Source organism: Leishmania infantum, chromosome 34, assembly GCF_000002875.2.
Source record: "Leishmania infantum JPCM5 genome chromosome 34".
Lineage (NCBI taxonomy): Eukaryota > Euglenozoa > Kinetoplastea > Trypanosomatida > Trypanosomatidae > Leishmania > Leishmania infantum.
The window spans coordinates 460,869-482,723 of record NC_009418.2 but is presented as its reverse complement, the minus strand read 5'-3'; the positions used below and the strand labels follow the sequence as shown (position 1 = coordinate 482,723).

Here is a 21,855-nt window from a genome sequence, read left to right as displayed (position 1 = left end):
TCCCACCGCGTTTGCTTGGGGGGCTTTTCGCTTTCTTCGCGGCCAAGGAACCTTGCGTGGGTGGTGGGCAAGCAACGCTGGGGCCGGCAGGCCAACCCACGCCCCGTTCCCCCCCTGAGCTCCTCGCCCTCGCTGCCGTGTCGAGTTCGCCCGTTTGACGCTCGCCCGGCGCTCCGTTGGCGATGTGAAGGAGCGAAGGACGACGCGGGACGGTGACACGTGCGCTGCAGGCCTGAAAACGGCGGCGTGGAGGGGGAGCGAAGGAGGGGCAGGTGACCGAGGTGGACACGGAGGACAAACGTGGCGGTGTGGAGAAACGGACGCCCTCGCACGGAGGACGGGAGGCGCCACGCCACGCCGCATCGATCACCCGCCCCCGCCCCCCTCCACACCCCTCGACACACACGCACGCGCATATGCTGCCGTTTTTTTCGTTTCTCTGTTCGTGCTATCGCTTGATTTGACATTCGCATGTTTCTTTCGATTTCTCTCGTTTTCGTCTCTCTCCCTATGCAGAGAAGAGCCGCATGGACGTGTGCGTGTGCGTGCCGCCCTGCCATTTTCCCGTTGTGTCTCCGTGCCGCTGCCCTGCACTTCGTCTTCCCCGCCCCCTCCCTGCGCGCGTGTGTGTGCGAGGGCGGCTGATCGAGGGGACGACGAGGTGGAGAGCAGCCGCGGCACCGCAGCGCTGGGGATACATGGGCAGTGTGCAGGAGCAGCGGAGGAGAGGCACGCACACGCACTCTGGCAAGGGAGCGATGGCGCGGAGGCCGCAGGGGAATACGCAGCGGAGCGAGTGGGTACGGAGGCGGAGCGGAGGCGAGGCAGTGTTGCTTCTCTGTTCGCCCCGCTTGCGTTGGACTCGAGTGTGTCTGCGTATGCGCCCCCTGCGGCCCTCGGGCCCCTCGCCTCTCTTGCGCGCTTCGCTTCGTTTGTTTCGTTGCTGTGGCTGTCTAACTACACTTTCGAGTCGGCCAGAGTCGCGTGTGGAGATTATTCACACCATATTACGGCATGCGGCGGCTTGAGGCGACCGAGGGAGGGGCATGGCGTGCAGGCGGAGGACAAGGTGTCACAGGGCCCTGGCCTGCGGCTGGCCCACCTCCTCTCTGTGCTCATGTGGTCCGCGCCTGTACCAGCCCCTGCGGCCTGCACGGCTGGCGTCGCCGCTTCCGCCCTCGAGCAGGACCCTGCACCCGCGTCCGTGTGGCGCCGGTCGCGCTGCACGCGTGCGAGGAATGGAGGAGGAAGGACGAGGTGGCGGCCCGCTAGCGACATGGCCCGACTCGACGGCTGAACGGCTCGTCGTGGACGGCGCGGATGTGGCCGCCGTGCGACAGGGGTGGGTGGGCCGCGGCTGTATGCGTGCACCTGTGGACTCGGTCGTGGTGGAGTGAGACGCTGGTAATGCAGCGCTTAGTTTTCCCTGGCAAACACGCGTAGCAGAAACTAATAAGTGCAGCGGCATGGCGACGAGTATACATATACACTATACACATATGTCTATCTGTATCTAGAGCGCTGCACCGTCAATCCATCAAAACGCCACGCACTTTGTTTTCCCCGCCGACCACCGCCCCCTGTGCTCGCCCGAGCGGGCGGAGCGCGTGCGCGTGCGTCCCTCTCTCCTCGCGCTTCCGCGTTACTTGCTTTTTGCTTTCTGTCATTATTGTCTCCGTTCCTCGACTGACTCACCCCAACAGCGTCACCGCCGCCGTTGCCGCCCCATCTTCTCCGAGAGGGGAGGAGCAGGGGGAGCGCCGAGCTCTGCGGTGCTGCGAAACGGTAGGGCTGCGCTCTGCGCGCGCGCGTGTGCGTTCACGCGTGTCGGTGCATGTCCATGCATCTCCCCATGCATGCATGTGCACGTGTGCGTGAATATGTGTACCTGTGCGCGCGTGCGCCTTGTGGCCGCGCAGGCCCTGTCTGCATGGATGCCTCTTGATCTGCCCCTCTCTTCTCTCTGCTGCACCTTCGCGCCCGCCTCACGGGTGCCTCTCGGAGACACACGGTGATGGAGGGGAGCAGCCCGGGCGTGAACGCGGGCACCGGCACACGGGAGCCAAGAGCACGCATGCGCACACAAATGCATTCATTCTGCTACTGGCGAGCCGCGGCGCTGAGAGGCATCTCCGGCAGCTGTCTGCGCGCTGTAGGCGGCACGGGTGGTGCTGCTGCTTCGGCATCGCCTGAGGTGACTTGGCATTACTGTTGCTCGCCCGCGTGAAGCGCTGGTGGCGGCGGCGCACATTTTGCGTTGTCGCGCCCCGGGCAGCGCGGTGACTGTGCCTGCGGGACGGTCCACCCGCCGTCGTCTACGGAAGAGCGGCGGGGGACGGCCCGGGATGCCTGGTGGGTTGTGTGCGCCGCACGCGCCCGGCGGGCAGGGTGGGGATGCTCAGGGCCGGCAAGAGGGGCCGTGCCGTGGGGCGGTCCGGCGTGTACGTGAAGGGCGCCGTCGCCAGGGTGATGGGCATTGCGACCTGGACGCTGCTGACGGATGCTGGCGAAGGGGTGCGCTGCTGGATGTAAGAGACCTGCTCGGCAGACACCTCCCGCTGCTTTCGCTACTCGGCGGCCTCGTGCAGCGGGCGAGCCACTACCGGCGCCACTTCATGCCGCTGCGGGAACTGCTGCGTGCGCGACCCGACCGGCGTGCCGGCCCCACAGAGCCCGGCGATCGTGTCGGAGGAAGGTGGCGCAGCGCTCAAGGCGGCCGACATGATTGAGCGCTGCAGCTGCCGCAGCTGCGTGGCCGGCTGCGTCCTCTCCGCGATGGGTGAGGAAGAGGGTCTGATGAGGAGACGGCTCATGCTGTGGCCGCGGAGGGATACATGGCTGGTGTCTATCTGGACTGCTCGCCGTGGCTCTGCGTGCTGTGCAACGTTGGTGGAGTGGCGGACCGGAAAGCGTTACGCCCTGAAGCGATGCAAGCGATGGCAACACGATTGACTGGTGGCCCCCTGCAACGCCGCGCGACGTGCTAGGCATGTGCGAGTCGATGTGTGGGCAGGCCGTATGCAGATTGCAGGCACCTGTCGTGCCGTAAAGCAGGCAGCGGGGCCGGTGATTCAGGCGGCATGCCGGTTGAAGGTCACTGTCAACCGTGACGAAGCTGAGGTCGCCCCACCTCCCCTCCTCCTCAGGCATGCGTTCGCAAGGGTGGTTCACGACAGCGAGACGGGCGATGTGTGTAATGGAGGAAAACCTATCGGGGAGCGGCGCGCGGCGTCAGCTGGGCACGTGGCAATGGAATGGCCCGAGCGTTCTTGCGATGTCTGCGGCTCAGGGCCGGAGTCGTGATGGTTCCTGCTCAAGGAGTGTGATGGTTTCTCGCAGGGGCGGGGCGGCTGTCCTGCAATGCATCGCGTTTTATTGCTTGGTGGACGATCGCTGGCCGCACTGTCCTTGGAGCGCCCAGGGTGCGTTGGGCAAGCGACACAGGTGGGCTGCAGCGAGCATGCGACGGCGCAGCAGGCCGCCAACGATAACCGGTGCGGTGTACGGCCTCTGCACCGACGCGACATTGGGCAGACGGGGAGCCGCGTGCATGAAGCGGGCGGCAGAGCAAGCCGGCTTCACGGGCACGCGAGGGGGCCACAGCCCCGCCGAGCGTGTAGGTGCGGCAGCGCACCGAGCGGTGCCTTCGCGCTCTTTGTGTGGAACTGCAGGGCCGCCTGATCTATCGGCGCACCTTCATGTGGGTAGCACGTCTGTCATCGCTGCTTTCCACAAGGGCTGCTCACGAAGTCATGCAGTCAACGCAGAGCTTCATGAATGCGTGCCTCCCCTGTCATACGTGATGTACACCCTGTTACATTGAATCCAACGAGAGCCCCGCGGACAGACTGAGCCGCGATCCCGCATACCAGGCGCGAAGGAGCAGAACTGGCGGCACGGGGAGGTGCGACAGGAAGCTGGAAGGGCAGGTGACTTCGTGCTCTCGCTTGTACGCAAGCATAGGCTCATGCGCGCGCCTATGCTATTGCATGAAAAGACGCGCTCAATTTCCGCCGATGTGGCGTCGGTGTAGGTGGCCCGATCGCCCCCAAAAGTCGGATCGACGGAAACGAATATGCCGGCTAACTTAATGGCCTCGGGTGTAACTCTCTCCTCTCTCCCATCTTTTTCTCTTCTTCGATGCCTCTCTCACGCAGGCAAAGGAACGGAAGTGTTCATACAGACACACGCTTGCATACGCGCAGATCGACACCGACGCGCTCTTCCATTAGTGTTTGTCTGCTCTAGGCAGCTGCGGCGATCTGCTGTTCAGCCTCTTGCCTCGTTGTTGTTTCTCGAGGCTCTGCGGACGGCCCCTTGCCTCTCTCTCTCGCCCTTTTCTTTCTGCTTTTCTTCTTGCTCTTGGACGCGTGCATGCCACGACTTGGCTCCCCGCTCGAGTGGCCCTCCTACCATTTTTTGTCCACAAGAAAAGGCTGAGATAAAGAGAGCAGGGGGGAGGGTGGGTCCGAGTCACGTTGTGGCGCACGGTTTCGCATCTCTTTAGAGAAGAACCAAGCGAGAGTGGTGCCTCTCTCTCTCTGAGTATCGTTCGAAACGCGGCTGCGTGAGAAAAAGAGTGCAGGAGGCACACGCTTTTTACTCTGAGCACATGCAAGCTGCACGTGCCGCACCGTACCAACTTTCTCACACACACCACACACGAATCTCGCGTGCACACATTAAGTGTCAGTCTGTGTGGGTGGGCGGGTGGGGTGTCATTGCCGCTGCAGTTTTGTTTTGTGGGCTGCCCCTCTACTGACCCTGCCGGTCTCTGCGCGTCGCCCTCTCACCCCGTCTGTCTTATCTGCTGGTGCGTGCCTCTTTCCCATTCTTCTCTCCTTTCAGAAAACGAAGGGATGCTGATAGGTGCTGCACACGGAGATGAAGTATGGTCAGAGTAGGGCATCTGGCAGCGCGCCCCCCTCGTCGAATGCGGCAAATTCATCAGACAGGACAAAATTAATGCAGGTACTGCGAGTGGTGGCGCAGCATAGTCGCGTGTTCGCCACAGCTCAGTGCGTGTATGTGCGCCGTCGTGTGACGGCCATCGGCAAATTAATCCACATTACCGTGCGATCACTGTACTTTCCTGACGAGTTCTCCTTCTATCTTGACACCGTCGTGCGGTTCCTGTTCAGCGTGTATTACATACCTTTCCTGGCAATGGTCGTCGCGCTGACGCATGCGGCAATCGAGCGGATCGTCTGGGTGCTCGTGATCCCGGTGACGCAGGAGATGGAGCGGCGCCCGTTTAGCACCTCGCGCGTGTCGACACTCGTGTACGGACTCGGCTCTATCGCATCCCGCATGACGCCGTTTGCCACGCTGGCGGTCGCCGTCGCCACTGTGGGGCACAAGGTCATGAATTGTGTGGCGGAGGCTATGGTAGACGCCTACACGACGCAGCGCGACATGGACTATCCTCTCCTCCGTGCTCGTCTACGTTTCACCGTGAAGAAAAAGTCGCGCTTGGTCATCTGTGGAGTTGTCTCTGCAAATCTGGCCGTCGTGCTGGTGCTTCTGTGCCACACAAACGCCTTTGTGGAGTGGTCTGGCCGAGAGCCCTGGGTCACTGCGGCGGTGTGGACAGTACTTGTGATACAAATCTGCTTTGTGCTGACGACGGTGCTGCGGGAGGCGCCGCTGGAGAATACGACGCTTAACTGCAGTGGCGTCTTTCGACTCATTGACCGGCGACGGTGCCAGGTGCAGACGCAGCTCCGCAACAACGTCGAGGTGCGGCCAGGGGCGTGCCCACCACCGTTTCCGCAGCCGGTAGAGAACACTTTTTCGTCCTCAAGCAGCAGCATTTCTGTGGCGTCCCCACGGCTGGCGCGCTGTGGCGGTGGCGGTGAGGCGACCGCGGTTGGAGGAAGTGGTGACGTGTCGCTGCTCCACTCTCTCTCTGACGCTAAACCCCTCGCCGCAACGCAGGCGTCGGTGTCCGCCACGGCGGAGAACGTGTGCAACCTCATTGATTCCTCAGCCTCGCAGGCATTCGTCACGTACGTCGAGGACGACTGGTGGCGTCATCACATTCACACCATGCGCTACATCGGCTTCTTTATGGTTATTTTCTTCACCATCGGCTTTGCTGTGGTGTGTGGCCCAGTGTTTGGACTCACATCGGGCGTGATGATCTTGACCTGCCTCAACGCGCCGCACCTGTTCGGATGTATGGCCCTGTCTATCTCGGCCGCCGTGACGTGCATTCTGCGCTCCTACGCGTGGCTGCTGCGGCATCCTGATGCGCTGCTGCCCATTCTCATGATAGCGACTCCTTACCAGCTGCTGCTGATCAGTGCGTTTCTCTATTTCCGCCAACACCCCCTGCTCTGCTTGATGTTGGTGTGGGTGAACATGCTGCTGGCTGCGCGCGCCATCGACCTGGCGCGGGAGTTCGACGTGACAGTGAATGGGTCGGTGCTGTGGAAGTATGCCGACTCTGGCGTGCCGCTCCCGCCGGCGCTAGCGAGCGTTCTCGAGGACGTACACGAAAAGCAGTACTACTACCCCGACGTGATGAGTCTCGACATGCTGATTGACATTCGCCGCATGAAGATTTTGTACGCTGGCGGGGCCGAGGTGCGCCTCAAGCGGCAGGTCGTGATTCCGCCGGGGGCACTGCGGCGCTACCTGTTTGAGTACCACTTCTATGCGTACACCCTGCCGCGTCTTCTGTCGCTGCAGAGCCCAGGGTACTTTAGCGGCTCGAAGTTCCGCACAATGCGGGTGGTGCTGCGCTTCATCTCGGTGACGCTGCTGCTGCTCTACGCGCTGCTCATGTCGGGGCTCCTTGTGCAGGCGGCGTTCCCGCAGCTGCGTCCGCTCCCGGTGCGGGTGGCAGCGGCAGCAGACAACAGCTACCTCACCTTTGATCACATTGTGGTGCGCCTGCACCTGCTCTCGCAAAACGCGTCGCGACGGGCGGCGGAAGTGAACACGTCTAACGTGGCGCTGGAGGGGTATCTCTCCGGCGTGCCGGTGGCGGCGTCGAGCGCGTTCATGTGGCACAACATCACATCGGCCGAGAACGAGGACTTCTACCCGCAGCTGTGTACGCGGCAGTACGGTGAGACGTCTGTGTGGGAGCTCGCCCTCCTCGCTTTGGCACCGTACCTCTTCAACGTGGAGGAGTTCAACACAATGCTGCGCTTCCTGAACGTGCACATGGGCTCCGACTGGGTCATTCAGCCGCGTCACGGCGCGTCGTGCGTGCCTGGCGACTCAAATCACCAGCCGACAGGGTGGAGCGACTTTTACGAGGTGTACAGCGAAAAGCGCGACACCTCCGTCATCGCGGTGCGCGGCACCGACATGTTCTCCTTCACCGACTTTCTCTTCAACACGAACGTCTTCTTCGAGGTGGTGCTGTACCAGCTCATGACAACCATGATTCCAGGAACGGTGGTGGTTCCGAAGGACCTCATTGTCGACCTGCTGCGCACCGCCTCGCTGCCGGCGGACTCGTACGGCGATGTGTACGAGACATGGGCGGAGCTGACAAGGAGCGGGAACCACAGTCTGCGGAGGTGTCAGCAAAATAACTTCCGGAGAGACTTCTTCGCCGACCTGTATAACCACATTGCCTACGTGGGCTCGCGGCCTACGCACCCGCGGCACCTCTTGCTCACCGGGCACTCCCTCGGCGGGGCGGTGGCGGCTATTGTGGCGGCGCAGATGCGGGTGAAGGCGGTGGCGTTCAGCGCTCCCGGCATCGCTCTGGCGCGCAAAAAGTTTAACCTACCGCTGCGGTCGATCAACGAGAACATTATGACTGTCGTGTCGTCGAACGACATTGTGCCAGCGGTGGGGGAGCACGGCGGGGAGCTGCACCACGTAGAGTGCCTGGCCGCCACACGCGAGCTGTGCCATGCAATGGAGTTCATGATCGGATCCCTCTGGCGCTCCTGCAGCTCTGTACGCTCTCGCTTCCCCTCCATAAAAGATGTGGTATAGCCCCTGAGTTTTGTATTAGTATTAACCTCCTCCTGAGAGTGCGTCTTCGTGTGAACGAGCGTCACGCGCTCCGACCATCATTTTCTTTCGAGTTGCGCGCGAGCTTCAGAATCCTGGCGACCGGGGGAGGGGGAGGCACACCTCTCAGTGTGTGGTGGTGTCACAAGACTCAGCACCCCTCCCCCACTCTCTGTGGCTTAGGGAAGCCAAGCAGCCCCTCACCNCCCCCCCTGCGCCTGCTAATGCGGGGCCACCTCTGGTGGTGGCAGGGTCCAGAACCCACGACGTGGGGAGGTCAGAGCTATTTGCCGCCACTGATGTCGGCGGTCGGGGCATGGCAGTACATAATTTATCTTTCTTCGTTCCACGTCTCCGTTCCACCACGAACAAGTCGACAGATATGTACACAGACACCACCACAGCTCACCCACTTCTGTTACACTGCAGCTACATCCGGGTCGTCTAGGACGAACCGTCCGGCCGCTGAATCGGGGACATGTGTCTTGCGTGCTCGTCCCCCCCTGCTCGTCCCCCCCTGCTCGTCCCTTTTGTCCACGGGTGCTGCGCGATCGGCGCTAGACGGACTCGGATGAGCACACCTTGATCCAAGCGGTAGGCGTCTGCCGTGCGAGTAACAGGGGGATGTCGGCCCGCCGCCTGAGAGCAATGTGACCAAATCCGTCATTCATGCAATCGGTTTCAGCGCTTCTGGCGCTGCACATTCGGCAAGCTTGTCAGCTTCGTTCTTGTGCTCCCATCCGGAATGGCCACAGGCAAACTAAAATGAGAGGCGCGCGTGACCAGCCAGAAGCACTAGCATTTGTCCTCAAAGACGTCGCAGCATGTCATTCCCCACCGCCGTAGGGCCCGCAGCTTGCCCTCCTTGCGCGTGGGAGACGGGTAGCGGCAAGTTGATTTTCTACCTTTCTCTGCTGAGGGTGGGGCGAAAAACACGTCAACAGCAGGGTTCGAACCTGCGCGCGAGATCGCATTTGATTTCAAGTCAAACCCCGTAACCACTTGGGTATGTTGACTACACGTGCTTAGGTCCAATGCATTATAGTGAATAGCTTTCACTGGTGCTACGAGGTGCGCTCTTTTGGACGAAGGCGGAGTGGCCGAGTGGTCTAAGGCGCCAGATTTAGGCTCTGGTCTTTCGAGGCGTGGGTTCGAACCCCACCTCCGTCACCCCTTTTTCGGGGGTGGGGCGGGGAAAAAGGTTGCGACCGGTGAGGATCGAACTCACGACCTTGGGATTATGAGACCCACGCGCTGCCGACTGCGCTACGCTCGCCCACCAGCGTTGGGCTCGACAGCTCTGTGTCAGAGACAGAGTTGTGTGCGTAAAAGTGCTCCCAACAGGGGTCGAACCTGTGACCTTGGGCTTATTAGACCCACGCTCTAACCGACTGAGCTATGAGAGCTGCAACATGGATCCGGATGTACGGGTGGTCTGAGGAGAGAGAGATCTGGGTTCCATAGCTGTACGGAAAATGTTTCCGCCCGGAGGCGGTGGGCGGATACTGCGGATTCGGGCGCTCGGCCGTGAGACGCTCAGCCCTACTTTGGCTGCAAAAAACGGCTCCCTCTCCCCTTGAGGGGCCGTGTTTGTTTCATGTGGCCGCTTCATTTCCGTGGTGCCCCACAAGCGCGGTTGGTCTAGGTGGTTATGACGTCGCTTTAACACGGCGAAGGTCTCGGGTTCGAGTCCCGAACTGCGTACTTTTCGCCAAAACAGCATGAAACGCAAAGGGAAAAGTTTGAAGAGTCTTCATGGAGTGGTCCGATTGCCCGCTTGCTGGTACGTGCGCGTGCTTGAATGGTGTCGAACACGTTTCGATGCCGCTTCTACATGATGAGGAACGGTTGTGCGCTCTCTGCCATGAAGCCCTTTTGTTGTTGTCTTGGTGGATGATTAGGTGAAAACAGAGGTAATAGGGATACACGAACACGCGCAAACGAGCGCGCGCCGACAGCACAGACAACTCCGCTGCACGCGCTGACACCGCACCGCGTGCGCGGCTGTTTTTTAGGAACCTCTCTTCTTTTTTTTACTCTCAGTCAGTAGCGCGTGCCATTGCCCTTAGCTCTCCAGGTAGGTCCGGAACTCCTTCGTCATGACAGGGCGGTCGCCCAGTGCGAACCACATTTCATGTGCATTCAGCGTCTCCTGCTTCAGCAGCAGCCCAGCAATGATGCGGGTGTGATTCAGGTGCTCCAGCATCAGAGCTCGCGCCCGCTTTAGGCAAGACTGCACAATCGTCTCCACGGCAATGTCAACCGCATTCTCTTTCTCGGGGCCAAACGGTTTCTGCAGCGTGTCGTCGCGGTCCAGCTCGAATCCCATGTGCCCAATGTGCACCGGGTCCATGCCATACACGCACACCATGTCGCGTGCCATGCTCGTCGCCATCTGCAAATCCTCGGCCGCACTCGTCGACACATCGCTGAAGAAGTGCTCCTCTGACACGTAGCCGCCCAGCCGGCCCACAATGCGTTGCAGCAGTCGCTCCTGCGTCGATATGTAGATGTTCTGCGGCAGCTTCTGCGTCACACCCGTGCGGTGGCGGCCGCGCGGCAGGATAGTGGACTTGATGACTGGATCCGTGTCGCTCTGGAACCAATTCAGCACCACAATCCCCGCCTCGTGGTACGCCAGTCGCTCTTTCTCGTGTGGTGTGTACTTGACAGCGCTCTTTTCAAGACCGACGAGCACCCGCTCGACAGCCAAGTGGAAGTGCGGCGCCCCGACATACTCCTTGTCCTCACGCGCCGCCTGGATAGCTGCCTCGTTGCACACGTTGAAGATGTCTGCCCCGCTGCAGCCAGGTGTCAGCGCCGCTACCATCTCGGCGTAGTTCTGCAGCGAGGACGACGGGTCAAGGTGGAGCGGCTGCAGATGCACCAGGGCGATCGCCACACGATCCTTGTAGGACGGCTTCTCAAGCGAGATCTTGCGATCGAAGCGGCCGGAGCGAGTCAGCGCGTTATCTAGGATGTCGGCGCGGTTCGTGGCCGCCAGCACCATGATGCCAGACGCATCCTTGAACCCGTCAAGCGCCGCGAGGAAGGCGTTCAAGGTGCCCCGCGAGCTGCCGTTGCCATCTGATCGGCGCTTGCGGCCAAACGCGTCGATCTCGTCTATGAACACGACACACGGCTTGCAGTTATGCGCCTCGCGAAACAGCTCACGCACGCGCTGCGCGCCGACGCCGACGTACACCTCCTCAAACTCGCTGCCCGAGCAGCTGACAAACGGCACCATGGCCTCGCCAGCCACCGCCTTGGCCAGTAGCGTCTTGCCGACACCAGGCGGGCCGTCGAGCAGCACGCCCTTCGGCAGCTTCGCACCAAGCGTCTGGTAACGCCCCGGGTGCTTGAGGAAGTCAATCACCTCCACCACCTCGTGCTTTGCCTCCGTCAGCCCCGCAACGTCCTTCAGCCGCGTACTTACCGACATCTCTCGCTTGAACGTAAACCGACTCTTCTCCGCCTGCGCCGCCATTGTGATCATGCGCGCCGACCCGTTGAAGCCGGCGTTCACAACAGCCAGCACCGGCAGTAGACATAGCAGCAGCATCGGGATCCATGGGTAGTAGGTGCTAAACTGGATCAGCACATCCTTTTCCGGATCGCAGGTCTTCTCGAACGTGGCAAAGTCGATGAAGTTGCGCACGCCGATGAGCTTGCCGTTGTCGTCCACGTAGACGGCGGTATGGCCGGGCACGTCCACGACAACCGCCTTGTAGTTCGACACGTCAGCGTCAAGCCGCGCCTGCGCCGTGTACCACCGGTATCCAATAAGTGCGGAGAGCAACACCGAGAGGATGCCAAGGTGGCGCCACGTCCGCTGCAGCCGTGCCCGTGCCGCGATCTGCGCAATCAGAACGCGCTCCTGCGGCGACATTGTATAGGCGCGCTGCACCGCATCAGTCGGACTGCGCTGCGGCAGCATCTTCGACACGATGTTCTTCGCGTAAAACGCCTCGAACCCGCGCGGCACGACGCGATCTTTGGCGAAGGCGTCATTTACATTCGCCCCCTGTGCTGGTGGCGTCGGCTTCTCTGGCGGTGAAGCCCCTCCTCTTTCGTGCGGCTGCGACGGCTCCTTTGTGCTAGCCTCGGCACCAGTGCTCGATGGAGACACCGAAGCCGGCGCAGGCGCAAAGACTCCCTCCTCAGATGATGGCGAAGTGGCTCCTTGCCTGCTTGGGGTGCCGGCGGCAGCCACCGTATCCGCAGCTGCGGTGTCCGCCTCGCCCTGCTTCGCTGCTGGCGCGGCCTGCGTTCCCGCAGAAGGTGTCTTCGCCGCCGCCGTCGGCTTGTCAGATGATGACGACGAGGGCGGCAGTGCGGAGGAGGCGCAGAAGCGCACGCTGGCGCTGCAGGCAGGCAAAGTGTACGCCGCCAGCGACCGCCTCGACAGCACGAGCGCTCGTCTGTAGAGCATCTCTACCACGTCCGGCTCTGTGTGTGCGTCCCCCAGAGTGCGTGCGATGACGACGACGGGGTGCTGTTGTGTCTTACCTTTGTTTTCTGCCGCTCAGTGACAGCGCTACCTCGCTCGCCTCTGGGGCAGCAGCGAAAACACAGCGAATCACAAACAGTTCGTGCCCTGGGTCTGTGTGAGTGACAGAGATGGCAAGAGCGGAGAGGAGGAGGAGGAAAGAAGAAATACATGCAAGGGGTTCCGACTGAGAACAGTAGCAACACCAAAACAGACACGGAAAGCAAAAGGTACCAGAGAGCACCAACGCGAAAATGACTACGCCGCTCAGCTGAGACGCTCTCCTCCTCCGACTGAAATTGTACGACGAGGGTGTCAGTGTAGCAACGAAGGGAGAACCCGAAGCCAGCAGAAGCAGCCCGCAAACAAGGATAGGAATAGGAAAGCAAAGAGAAAGGGAAGAGGAGGAGTGACACGAGTTGGCATGATCTGCAGAACGGCACGTGCGACGGGCTTGGGTGACGATACTGCAGCTACCTCGCTATGGAGATGCGGTGGATATGTGCGTCTGAATGCCAAAGCACGAACACATAGATGTGCACACGCTAACTGGGAGTCGGAGGAGCGACGGGGCCCGACGCCGAGCGCGAGTTGTACAGTAAGTGGGGTGAGGCAGTTGAGAAAGGATGGTGAGCGTGTGTCACTCTCTCAACAGTAACGTCGCATGTCTGACCCCGTAAACGACGCTAGGGGATCAACAATGTTCATAGATTCTGTTTCTCTTTTCTTTGGCATATGCGAATATGGCAGCGAATAGCTGCACCGATGACACGTCCCTCCGATACATGTAGCCAAGTGTGTGCACGCGTCCCTGTATGTCGGTGTCCCTGTTTGTTGTGCAAGCCACTGCCATGCGATGGCCAAGTACGGAAACACAGAGACACGTAGAGGCCGGTATGAGCGCGAGCCGCAAACAGGCGCGAGAAGGGATGCCAGTACACTCACCGTCCTTATTGCGATGTGCCGAGTCGTTTTTCTTTTGGCCGCCCCTCCTCGCCCCTGATGATGATGACAGGGGAGGGGGAGGCACACCTCTCAGTGTGTGGTGGTGTCACAAGACTCAGCACCCCTCCCCCACTCTCTGTGTGCTTAGGGAAGCCAAGCAGCCCCTCACCCCCCCCCCTGCGCCTGCTAATGCGGGGCCACCTCTGGTGGTGGCAGGGTCCAGAACCCACGACGTGGGGAGGTCAGAGCGATTCGTCGCTACTGATGTCGGGGGACCAGGCCTGGATGGCGTTGCGCCGAAGCGACCTGCGACGGTGAGCACGCCTGCGCCAATCCATATGATGGGCGGAGTGCCAGCGTGACTCGAGCATACTCCACCCCGACCCTCGCACTGCCGACTGGTGGTGGTGGTGGGTGGGGGGCCTGAGCCACCCGGAGAGAGACTCGCCAAGTAACGACTGGCACAGTAGGAGCGGCTGTGAGGCGACCTGCAGCACGGGGGGTCGGTAGAGCTTGAGGCCGAGGCGGTGCTCCGATGACTGAGTCGGCGCATTGCTGCAGCGCGTGTGTCTACGGCTGCCTTGCACCACGCGAGGTGGGGGCCTGTGGGGCCGGCCAGAGGGGTGGAGTGGTGCTTGGCTCCTGTTGTGTGGCCCAGAAGGGACACGCGTTGGGTGGGGGGAGGGGAAGTGTTCAGTCGGGAGCAGTCACACTGCCAACATCTACACACACGAACAGAAAGAATCCTTTGAGCGCACGCTGGCACAGAGTCGGTGCTACGCTTATCGCGCTCGCGTGCGCTGATCTCTTGTAAGGCACTACAAGCGGCGATGCCATTCGGATGGCACGAGTGGCCACAGCTCTCCAGACTTTGCTGCACGCACTGCGCACAGGAGAAAGCGCTCACCTGCATGCGCGAGCGGTCCATTTCAGCACCACAACCACGACAAGGCCCACGAACGCTGCGACGCACAGCAAGCACTGCACCGCGCGAGACGGCGTCTCCTTAGGGAACTCTACAAGTGAATGGGCCCACCATCGCCCCATCCGGATTCAGCGCCGCTAGCTCAAAACAAGCACGCAGAAGCACGGGCTAGCAGACACTTTTGCAATGGCCTGCAGTGGCTTCTAACGGTATACTGCAGATGGGCGGCGCGGGTCATGGAGCCGTCGCACGTACCAATAAGGCCCCTGACCCCGTAACGTCACGCGATGCCCCACTAGCAAGCACGGACCATCAACAGCATCCGTGAAGCAGCCCTGCTGAAGCGCGCACGACAACCACCCAAATGGCGTTGTCCTTTACTAGAGAGAGCTGCAGCTCAAAATGAAGAAACACGGAGGATAGGAAACGGTGCTTCTCCACAGCAGCAGCAGCCAAATGCTTACCCCCATGCTGGACGTGGAAAGCACAGCTGAGGCCAAGAAGTGCGCATCTTCTGCGTAAGCCTGTGGACCCCAGGGTAGGCGGATATGTGCTGGTATTTGTTTACAATGTGCGGCAGGGGGAGGGAGGTGCAGAGTTGTCGCCTCTGCCGGTGAGAACGCGCTTCCATTGGTCTGCATGGAGTCGTTTGCCGCGCCTATGGGCAGCGCCGCGTTCACACACACGCGCCCGCATATGTAAAGCGGAAAAAAAAAGGTGAGCAGGAAAGCAACACGCGCAGCACCTTCAGAGGCACTACGAAGGTCACATCTTTGAGGGTCGAGAAGGGCTAGTCACAATCAGACGAGAGAGAAAGAAGACGGTACAACGAGAAGCAAGAGAATAGGGAGGATACTGCTCGCGCACAGAGAGGGAGCTTCACGGAAGGTGCATGATTTCATGAGAGGCTCAGCGCAGGTAGAGTGCGAGGGAGGGGGTACGTTGACAAGATGAAGAATATGGAGGCATGAGAAAGCCGCCCCCATGCCTCCAGAGGAGGAATACGGTGCGCGCTCTGTTTTACTCTCTCGTCTGCTTGCTTGTTTTTTTTTTGTTGTTATGGGGATGCACACGCCTAATTCTCGGCGCAGACGTACCTGTACTTGCATCCTCGACTTATACGGAAAATGTAAAGAGAGTTTTCCACGGGGTGGAATGGGGCAAGTGGGGAGCGCAGCACGACGGTGCTCATGCTCGTGCTGCCTTAGCTTCCAGTTTACTCCCCTCCCCCTTTACGGCTCCTCGCAGAGTGCTTCCACGTGTCAAAGAGCAACACGACACATGTAGAGAAGAATGGGGGTGGATGAGTGTAGAACGCGACCACAGGTAACGCAACACCGCGCTCACAAGCGCGACAGCGTTCGGAAAGAAACGCATCAGAAAAGGAAATAATTAGGATCGAACAGGGGTGGGTGCACACACACGCAAGCAGCGGACCGTCGCGTTTCATCGAGGCTCATCTTCCCTCTCGCCTTTGACTTTGAATTGCGCAGACGACGAGAGCTGGTAGCTGTTTCGTGCCATGAGGAAAGGGAAGTTCGCGCCTCCCGCCTCCCCTTCTCCCGCCGTCACAGTGGCACATTCCGAGCCAAGCCTTCCCTCTCCTTTGCCGATGTATCCCTCTCATCGCGGTTCGCCTTTTTTTCTTTCGTTTTTTTTTGCCCCGCGACCGCTTTGCCCACACCTTTCCGCCTGCATCTCGACGAGAGGTCAGGTGCAGCGGGCGAAAAGAAGCCGTGGTGCTTCATCGTCACGTCTTCGTCGCAGTCGCTACAGCCTCGGGTGTGTCCGGTTCCGCCTTGAGGCTGGACCCCACGTACGCTATCTGAAGGTCCAACATGCTCGACGGTGCGTAGAAGCGGCGCAGCAGCTCCACCGCCTTGTCCGCATGCACCTTCTTTTCTGCAGGACTAACGGCGAGGAAAGCGAGACGGGTGTGCTCGTTGATGAGTTCCACCCTGTTGTCATTCTTGTGAATTTCTATGTTCAGTCGCAGGGCCTCCTGCAAGTGTTCCACGCACTTGTCTCGCTGCTCCAGGTGGAAGTAGGCCTGGGCGAGGGCGTCGTGCGTCTTGATGAGCATCCACTGTGGTGGGTGTGGCGGCGGGCAAATGTACCGCATGACAATCTCATAGCTTTGCAGTAGCACTGTGACAGCCGTGGCGTAGTTGCGCTCTCGCACTAGGCGGCGCCCTTTCTGATAGTAGTCGGACGCCTGGATGTACTTATCCTTCTCCGCCGTCGGCACCGGCTCATCGACCTGGTTGCGGCATGACCGACAGCCGCAGAAAAAACCGTAGCGGTCGCGCAGGGTCTGCAATCGATGGCGCATGCTGTGGAAAGAGAAGCATGATATGCCGCCGTACGACACCGTCAGTTCCTCGCCCTCCATGACAGGGCGAATGGCACGAACGATGAGCCGGGCACACGAGCCCTGCGGGTTGCCCTCAAACGATACGTAGCAGTTCGGGTCGCAGGCGTGGTTGAAGAGTGCGCCGATTGCGTATACCGCCTTGCCAAGGCGCGCCACCACCGTGTTTGTCTGCAGAAGCGTCGAGCTGTTGGCTTCTGAAGGCGCAGCGGTGGTTCGCATCATGCACGTCACATCCACCGCGTTGAGTAGAATCTGTCGTTGCGCCTTGCGTAGCTGCTCTGCCTCAGGCTCTGTCAGCGCACCCACATAGAAGCCGATCGTGGCGACGATCGACTCGCAGCCGCCGACGGCCGCGTTCGACTGTAGCTCGCGGCTGAAGCTGCCTTCCAGGGTGCGAATGTGATTAGCGCCAAAGTCGTTCTCCGTCACAGGGTCGAGCTCGGGGGAAGCGGAGAGTTCCGCGAGGTCCGGGTATGCGCGCATGCCGAGAATCATGCGGTACGCCAGCAGCGCATCATTGGGGCAGCAGAGAAAGAAAGGGTGATGACTCTCGTGTTGGCCGTAGTGCTCCCACGCGGCCTTCGCACATGCCGGGCTGCAGAAGAAGCCGCGTGACTTGAGGTGGTGCTGCCGGTACTCGTCACCGTGGTAGAGACAGGCGCTGTGCTGCAGGCAGTACGAGCATACGGACAGCAGTGCCTCGGTGCGAGCCACAATGGCGTACGGGGCTTCTTCTAGCACCGGCCCCTCCGTCAGCCGACTGGCCGCTACAAGACCGCGCCCCTTCGCAGATCGCTCTATCCGCACCTCTCCGTTCACATGCGCGCGCGGAGGCAGGCACGCTGCCGAAATACCGCTCGTAGCCTCGCCAAACACCTTAGCCATATCTGCTGGCGAGTTGGCGGCATCGCTCGACTCCTGCTTCGAGGCCTCGATATCCTTCTGGCCCAGCTCTGTGAAGCCAAGCTCCACGAGGGAGCGGCCACGGCGCTGCAACGCCTTCCAGTAAGTCGGCTGGTATTGCACCGCGCGGTCCGCGTCGACGCAGGCGTCGGCGTAGCGATGCTCGTCGAAGAAAACTGTGCTACGGTTATTGAGCAGCACCGCCAGCGTCTCTGGCGCCTCGGCGCACAGGAGCCCGTTTGTGTAAGAGAGAGCTGCCTGCTGATGCAGCCGCCTCTTATACTCGGCGTTACCCTTCTCCTTCCACTTGAGCGCCATTGTCTCGTCAAGGCCAGAGACTCGTCTGGCTGTCTCGAAGAATCCGTCAAGGCGTGCAAACACATCGGGCTTTTTGGCACTCAGCAGCATGAGAAGTTCCCCTATGGGGAGCTCGCCGCCGTTGACTGGGAAATCCTCCTGCAACTCCTGCAGAAAAGGGTACAGGTCACCCGAATTCTGATCCGTCATCGGCTTTTTCGACTCGGCGCCGTCCGTGCCACTGGCCGGCGCAGTGCTGTGTGCGCTCGAGGACGACATGTAGACGCGTCGATGCAACGTGTTCCAAGTTAAGAAGGAAGAAGAGCTGTGATCACAGCGGTGGCTCTGCTTTTCGTCTATATCTTTCTTGTCTGCGTGTGCGTTGCTCAGTTGTTGGGTCTCCGTTTATGAGGGAGAGGGAGTGGCGCACTGGAGGTAGAAGGCTGACGAAAGTCAGAAGACAAAAGGAGAGGGAAGCTGGTACGAGTAAAGAGGGAAGGGGAAAGGGAGCCGGGGGTACGAAGGCAGCGCACAAGCAAGGGAAGAAGTACAGAAAGGGCGAAAAGGCACGAAACAAGGAAAGGGAGAGAGAGAGCACGAAGGCACCTGAGGTCTGTCCGCCTGTGCACGCACAAGAAGAACGTACACAAATACACACGGGCTCTGGATCTACAGAGTGCGCCAAGGCCCCAGCCCACCACGGAGAAAGAAAAACAGCGACCCGTAGCAGAGAGGAGGGTTAAAAAGAGGGAAGGAGGGGGAGGGAGATGCGGCACACAGATGCACACCAACGGAGACAGGCAGACCACACGCGGCGGAATGGGGACGCAGTGTTGTGGGAAATACAAAGCAAAGCAAACGCGATTTTTTGGGGGGAGGGAGGGGAGGGGCGTCGCAAACTGGTGGAGAGCCGCCTTTTCCCGTGCTGCTGATCAATGAGTTCAGCTTCGCTTATTTTTCGGTTACCTTTGTGTGTATCACAGCGTGCGTACGCGTGCGTGTCGAGTTCCTTCGTTGTTGTTTTCTGTGTGGACCTCTGGCAGACACCCGCGTGGTGGATGGAGGTGCGAGGGGGGAGCAGTGAGATGCCACATGATAAGAAACACCAAGAGAACAGAGACGTTGGAGATTGAAGCAAAAAAAAAATGAAGGAGCCTCATAGAGCATAGAGAAAAGCGGAAGAAGGGGCTGGTGGTGCCATTCAGAGTAGAACGCGCAGAGGACTGAATCACCTCAGGGTTAGATGCTACCGCTTCGCAGGGCGTTTCCGCTGGCTCCTCACTCCGCAGGGTGATGTGAACGGTGTGTCTCGGAGTCAGTCATTGCGGGCTGCTTTGTTTGCAGCAACCTCGCTTTCTCGTTCCCACATCCCCCTCCCCTCCTGCTCTTCTTCGAGTGCCTCATAATCTTGAACAGAACAAAGAGGTGCAGTATGGCCTACATAGCTGCGCGCTCCCAGGAGAAAAGAGTGATCAGTGTAGCGTGAAACGGACCGCGCGAACACTCATTCTGTTTCGCTTTAAGAGCTGCTGTACTGACGCTGAAAGACCACGTTTATCAGTAGATTTTAGTACGAGTGCTTGTGGGCACGTGCGTGCGTACTATGCTCTGCTCGCATGCGCATGCAGTTCCGACGGCCTCGTAAGTCCCGATGACAAGGAGAATGACAGGAGGAAGACGCGTGATGGGGGAGGAAAAGAGTTTGGGGCAGTGTGGCCAAAGGAGTGGCACACAGGAGCACAGAGTTGTGCAGACAGAGAGAGACTCTCTCGAAGACACTAGAATACGCCAGCTCACGCCGTCACACGGCTCCTGATACACCTTTTCCCAGCCTACATCAATCCCGCTCCGTCCTTTGGCGGATCAAATTCGAAGACCAAGCACGCACACTGCGAACACAGACACGCTCAGTCGCACATGTAGACACGCTTACATGCACATATATGCACGTCGACATCGTCACCACAGTAACGGCAGGTTCTAAGCAGGGTGCATGCACATGGGAATGCAAAGATTGCGATGGAGCACGCAGCTCTATTATTAGGGGCGAAGAAGTGAAAAAAAAAACATGGTGAATGTGAAACAAAGCCATGGCGAAACCCTCGTCCGCTCTTCTCTCTCTCTCTCTGTGCGGGTATGCGTGAATTACCTTATTCCTGTTTCTCGTTTTCTTTTCCGTCGACATTAGAGATGATGCTGTTAGTGGAGATGCCGGCCTTGTAGCCGCGGCTGCTATCACAACAGACACCAGGATTCGGGGAAGAGGGGAGCTGTCGTACACGATGGTCGAGGGAAAATGAGAAAACGGCAACACACCTGTCGACATTGTATATGCTCTGCTTGTATATAGCAAGTCATGCGCAGCGGAAATGGGGGGAGAGCTCCGACCGCTGCACGAGCGAAGGAGAGCGAAGAAACGACTGAAGAGAATGAAAAAAGGGGGAGGGGCGACGAGCGGCACCACCGCTGTGACGCGACACCTCCCCCTCCTCCGTGTATGCCTCGCCTTTCCCCACATCCTGCCGTCCTCATTGGGCATCCACGTTTTCTTCTATTTTTCCCTTGTGAGCGCAACGGTTTGTTTGCGTTCACTCCGATATCGTGCCGAAATAGCGGTCGCCAAAGTCACCGAGGCCGGGCAGGATGTACCTGTTCTCGTCCAAGTCGTCGTCGATGGCGGCGGTCACAATCTGGATTTTGGGGAACCGAGCGAGATATTTCCTGATTCCTGCGGGGGCGGAGATGAGATTCAAGAAGATGATGTTTTCCTCGAGCACGCCGTACTCGTTGATCAGGATCTCCGTCGCCTTGATGACGCTGCCGCCGGTCGCGCACATCGGGTCCAGCAGCAGCACGCGGCGCGAGGCTACGTCTGTGGGCAACTTGCTATAGGTGAAGCGTGCATCGGGAGTCTTGTCGGTGCTCGTCTCGTCGCGTTGGACGAGGATCTTGCCGATGCGGACACCGGGGCACATCTCACGCAGCACGCGCTCCATCGACTCGCCAGCTCGCATGATGGAAACGCCGATGATGCCGCGGTCGTCCGGCCGAACGCCCCTGTACACAGCACCTACTGGTGTGATGACATTAAACGGCTTCACAGGGATCAAGCACAGCGCCGCCTCAAGGATGAGGCGTATGATGCGCTCTGAGTAAAAGATGAAGTCCGTGCGCTGAGTTTCCACGTCGCGGATGACAGTGAAGAGGAAGTGAAGCTGCGGCGTCTGCGGCAGCAAGTGGAGGTGTCCGGGGAACATGTTCAGAATCTGCATGGTGCTCTCGCGATCCGTTGGCGAAGTGCCTTCCTGCTGAGACATCTTGTGTTTTCGACCTCGAAAATGTTCACGAAGAGAGAACAGAAAATGAGAAAGCAGAGAAGCTGAAGCCAGGTTCTCTGCGTATATGCTCGTGTGCGTGTGCGTATGTGCGCTCTCTCTCTCTCTCGAGACCGACTACTTATGTTGTTGTTTGCTTCGGTTGCCCGTTTACAAACCCTATCGTATCCATGTGAGTGTATGCCTCTCTGTGCAAGGCTGATGGCGCGAACGTTGCAGGCCCTGCACGTCAGCGTCTCATGCAGAGAAGAGGGAGGGAGCGAGGGAGCGACGAAACAGCACGAGGGGTGGAATTCGCTGTTGTTGTTTTTCGTTCGCTTCGCAACTATTCATCAGCGCGCGTGGTAGGAGTACACAAAAAAAAAAAGACAAGAAAATGAAGGGAAGCGAAGGAGTATAGTGGAGGGGGGAAGGGGAGAGGGCGCAAAGAGCAGGAGGCGAAGAGAGGGCGACAGCGATCCACCGGCAGCGGCAGCATACATACGGGGAGGGCCAAAGAAGCCCAACGAGGGGGAGCGAGAGCGAGAGAGAAAATGAGAGTGAGACCTGGCGCGTAGCAAACGGAAACGGAAAGGGAGGCGGCCACGCGGGACACATGAGGAAAGAG

The 21,855-nt window shown here is 59.7% G+C and overlaps 4 protein-coding genes and 5 non-coding genes across 9 annotated transcripts; 3 read left to right on the top strand and 6 right to left on the bottom strand.

Annotated features, from left to right (window-relative positions):
• Nucleotides 1-4,884: 4,884 nt before the first annotated feature.
• Nucleotides 4,885-7,962, top strand: LINJ_34_1140 (conserved hypothetical protein; the record flags this gene model as incomplete). Its single annotated transcript, XM_001468437.1, has 1 exon — nt 4,885-7,962. One exon carries the CDS (start codon nt 4,885-4,887, stop codon nt 7,960-7,962), a length of 3,078 nt encoding a protein of 1,025 aa, XP_001468474.1.
• A 953-nt stretch (nt 7,963-8,915) lies between these two features.
• LINJ_34_tRNA5 lies at nt 8,916-8,996 on the bottom strand. The gene has a single exon. It is a non-coding gene; the product is annotated as a tRNA-Ser (tRNA).
• Nucleotides 8,997-9,070: 74 nt separating this feature from the next.
• LINJ_34_tRNA4 lies at nt 9,071-9,150 on the top strand. The gene has a single exon. It is a non-coding gene; the product is annotated as a tRNA-Leu (tRNA).
• Nucleotides 9,151-9,183: 33 nt separating this feature from the next.
• Nucleotides 9,184-9,256, bottom strand: LINJ_34_tRNA3. The gene has a single exon. It is a non-coding gene; the product is annotated as a tRNA-Met (tRNA).
• Nucleotides 9,257-9,312: 56 nt separating this feature from the next.
• Nucleotides 9,313-9,386, bottom strand: LINJ_34_tRNA2. The gene has a single exon. It is a non-coding gene; the product is annotated as a tRNA-Ile (tRNA).
• A 224-nt stretch (nt 9,387-9,610) lies between these two features.
• On the top strand, nt 9,611-9,684 carry LINJ_34_tRNA1. Its single transcript has one exon. It is a non-coding gene; the product is annotated as a tRNA-Val (tRNA).
• Nucleotides 9,685-10,045: 361 nt separating this feature from the next.
• Nucleotides 10,046-11,917, bottom strand: LINJ_34_1130 (mitochondrial ATP-dependent zinc metallopeptidase; the record flags this gene model as incomplete). The annotated part of the gene is made up of 1 exon (XM_001468438.1): nt 10,046-11,917. One exon carries the CDS (start codon nt 11,915-11,917, stop codon nt 10,046-10,048), a length of 1,872 nt encoding a protein of 623 aa, XP_001468475.1.
• A 4,172-nt stretch (nt 11,918-16,089) lies between these two features.
• Nucleotides 16,090-18,192, bottom strand: LINJ_34_1120 (conserved hypothetical protein; the record flags this gene model as incomplete). The annotated part of the gene is made up of 1 exon (XM_001468439.1): nt 16,090-18,192. The coding sequence occupies one exon, from the start codon at nt 18,190-18,192 to the stop codon at nt 16,090-16,092; it is 2,103 nt and encodes a 700-aa protein (XP_001468476.1).
• A 2,309-nt stretch (nt 18,193-20,501) lies between these two features.
• On the bottom strand, nt 20,502-21,230 carry LINJ_34_1110 (putative uracil phosphoribosyltransferase; the record flags this gene model as incomplete). Its single annotated transcript, XM_001468440.1, has 1 exon — nt 20,502-21,230. The coding sequence occupies one exon, from the start codon at nt 21,228-21,230 to the stop codon at nt 20,502-20,504; it is 729 nt and encodes a 242-aa protein (XP_001468477.1).
• Nucleotides 21,231-21,855: the final 625 nt, after the last annotated feature.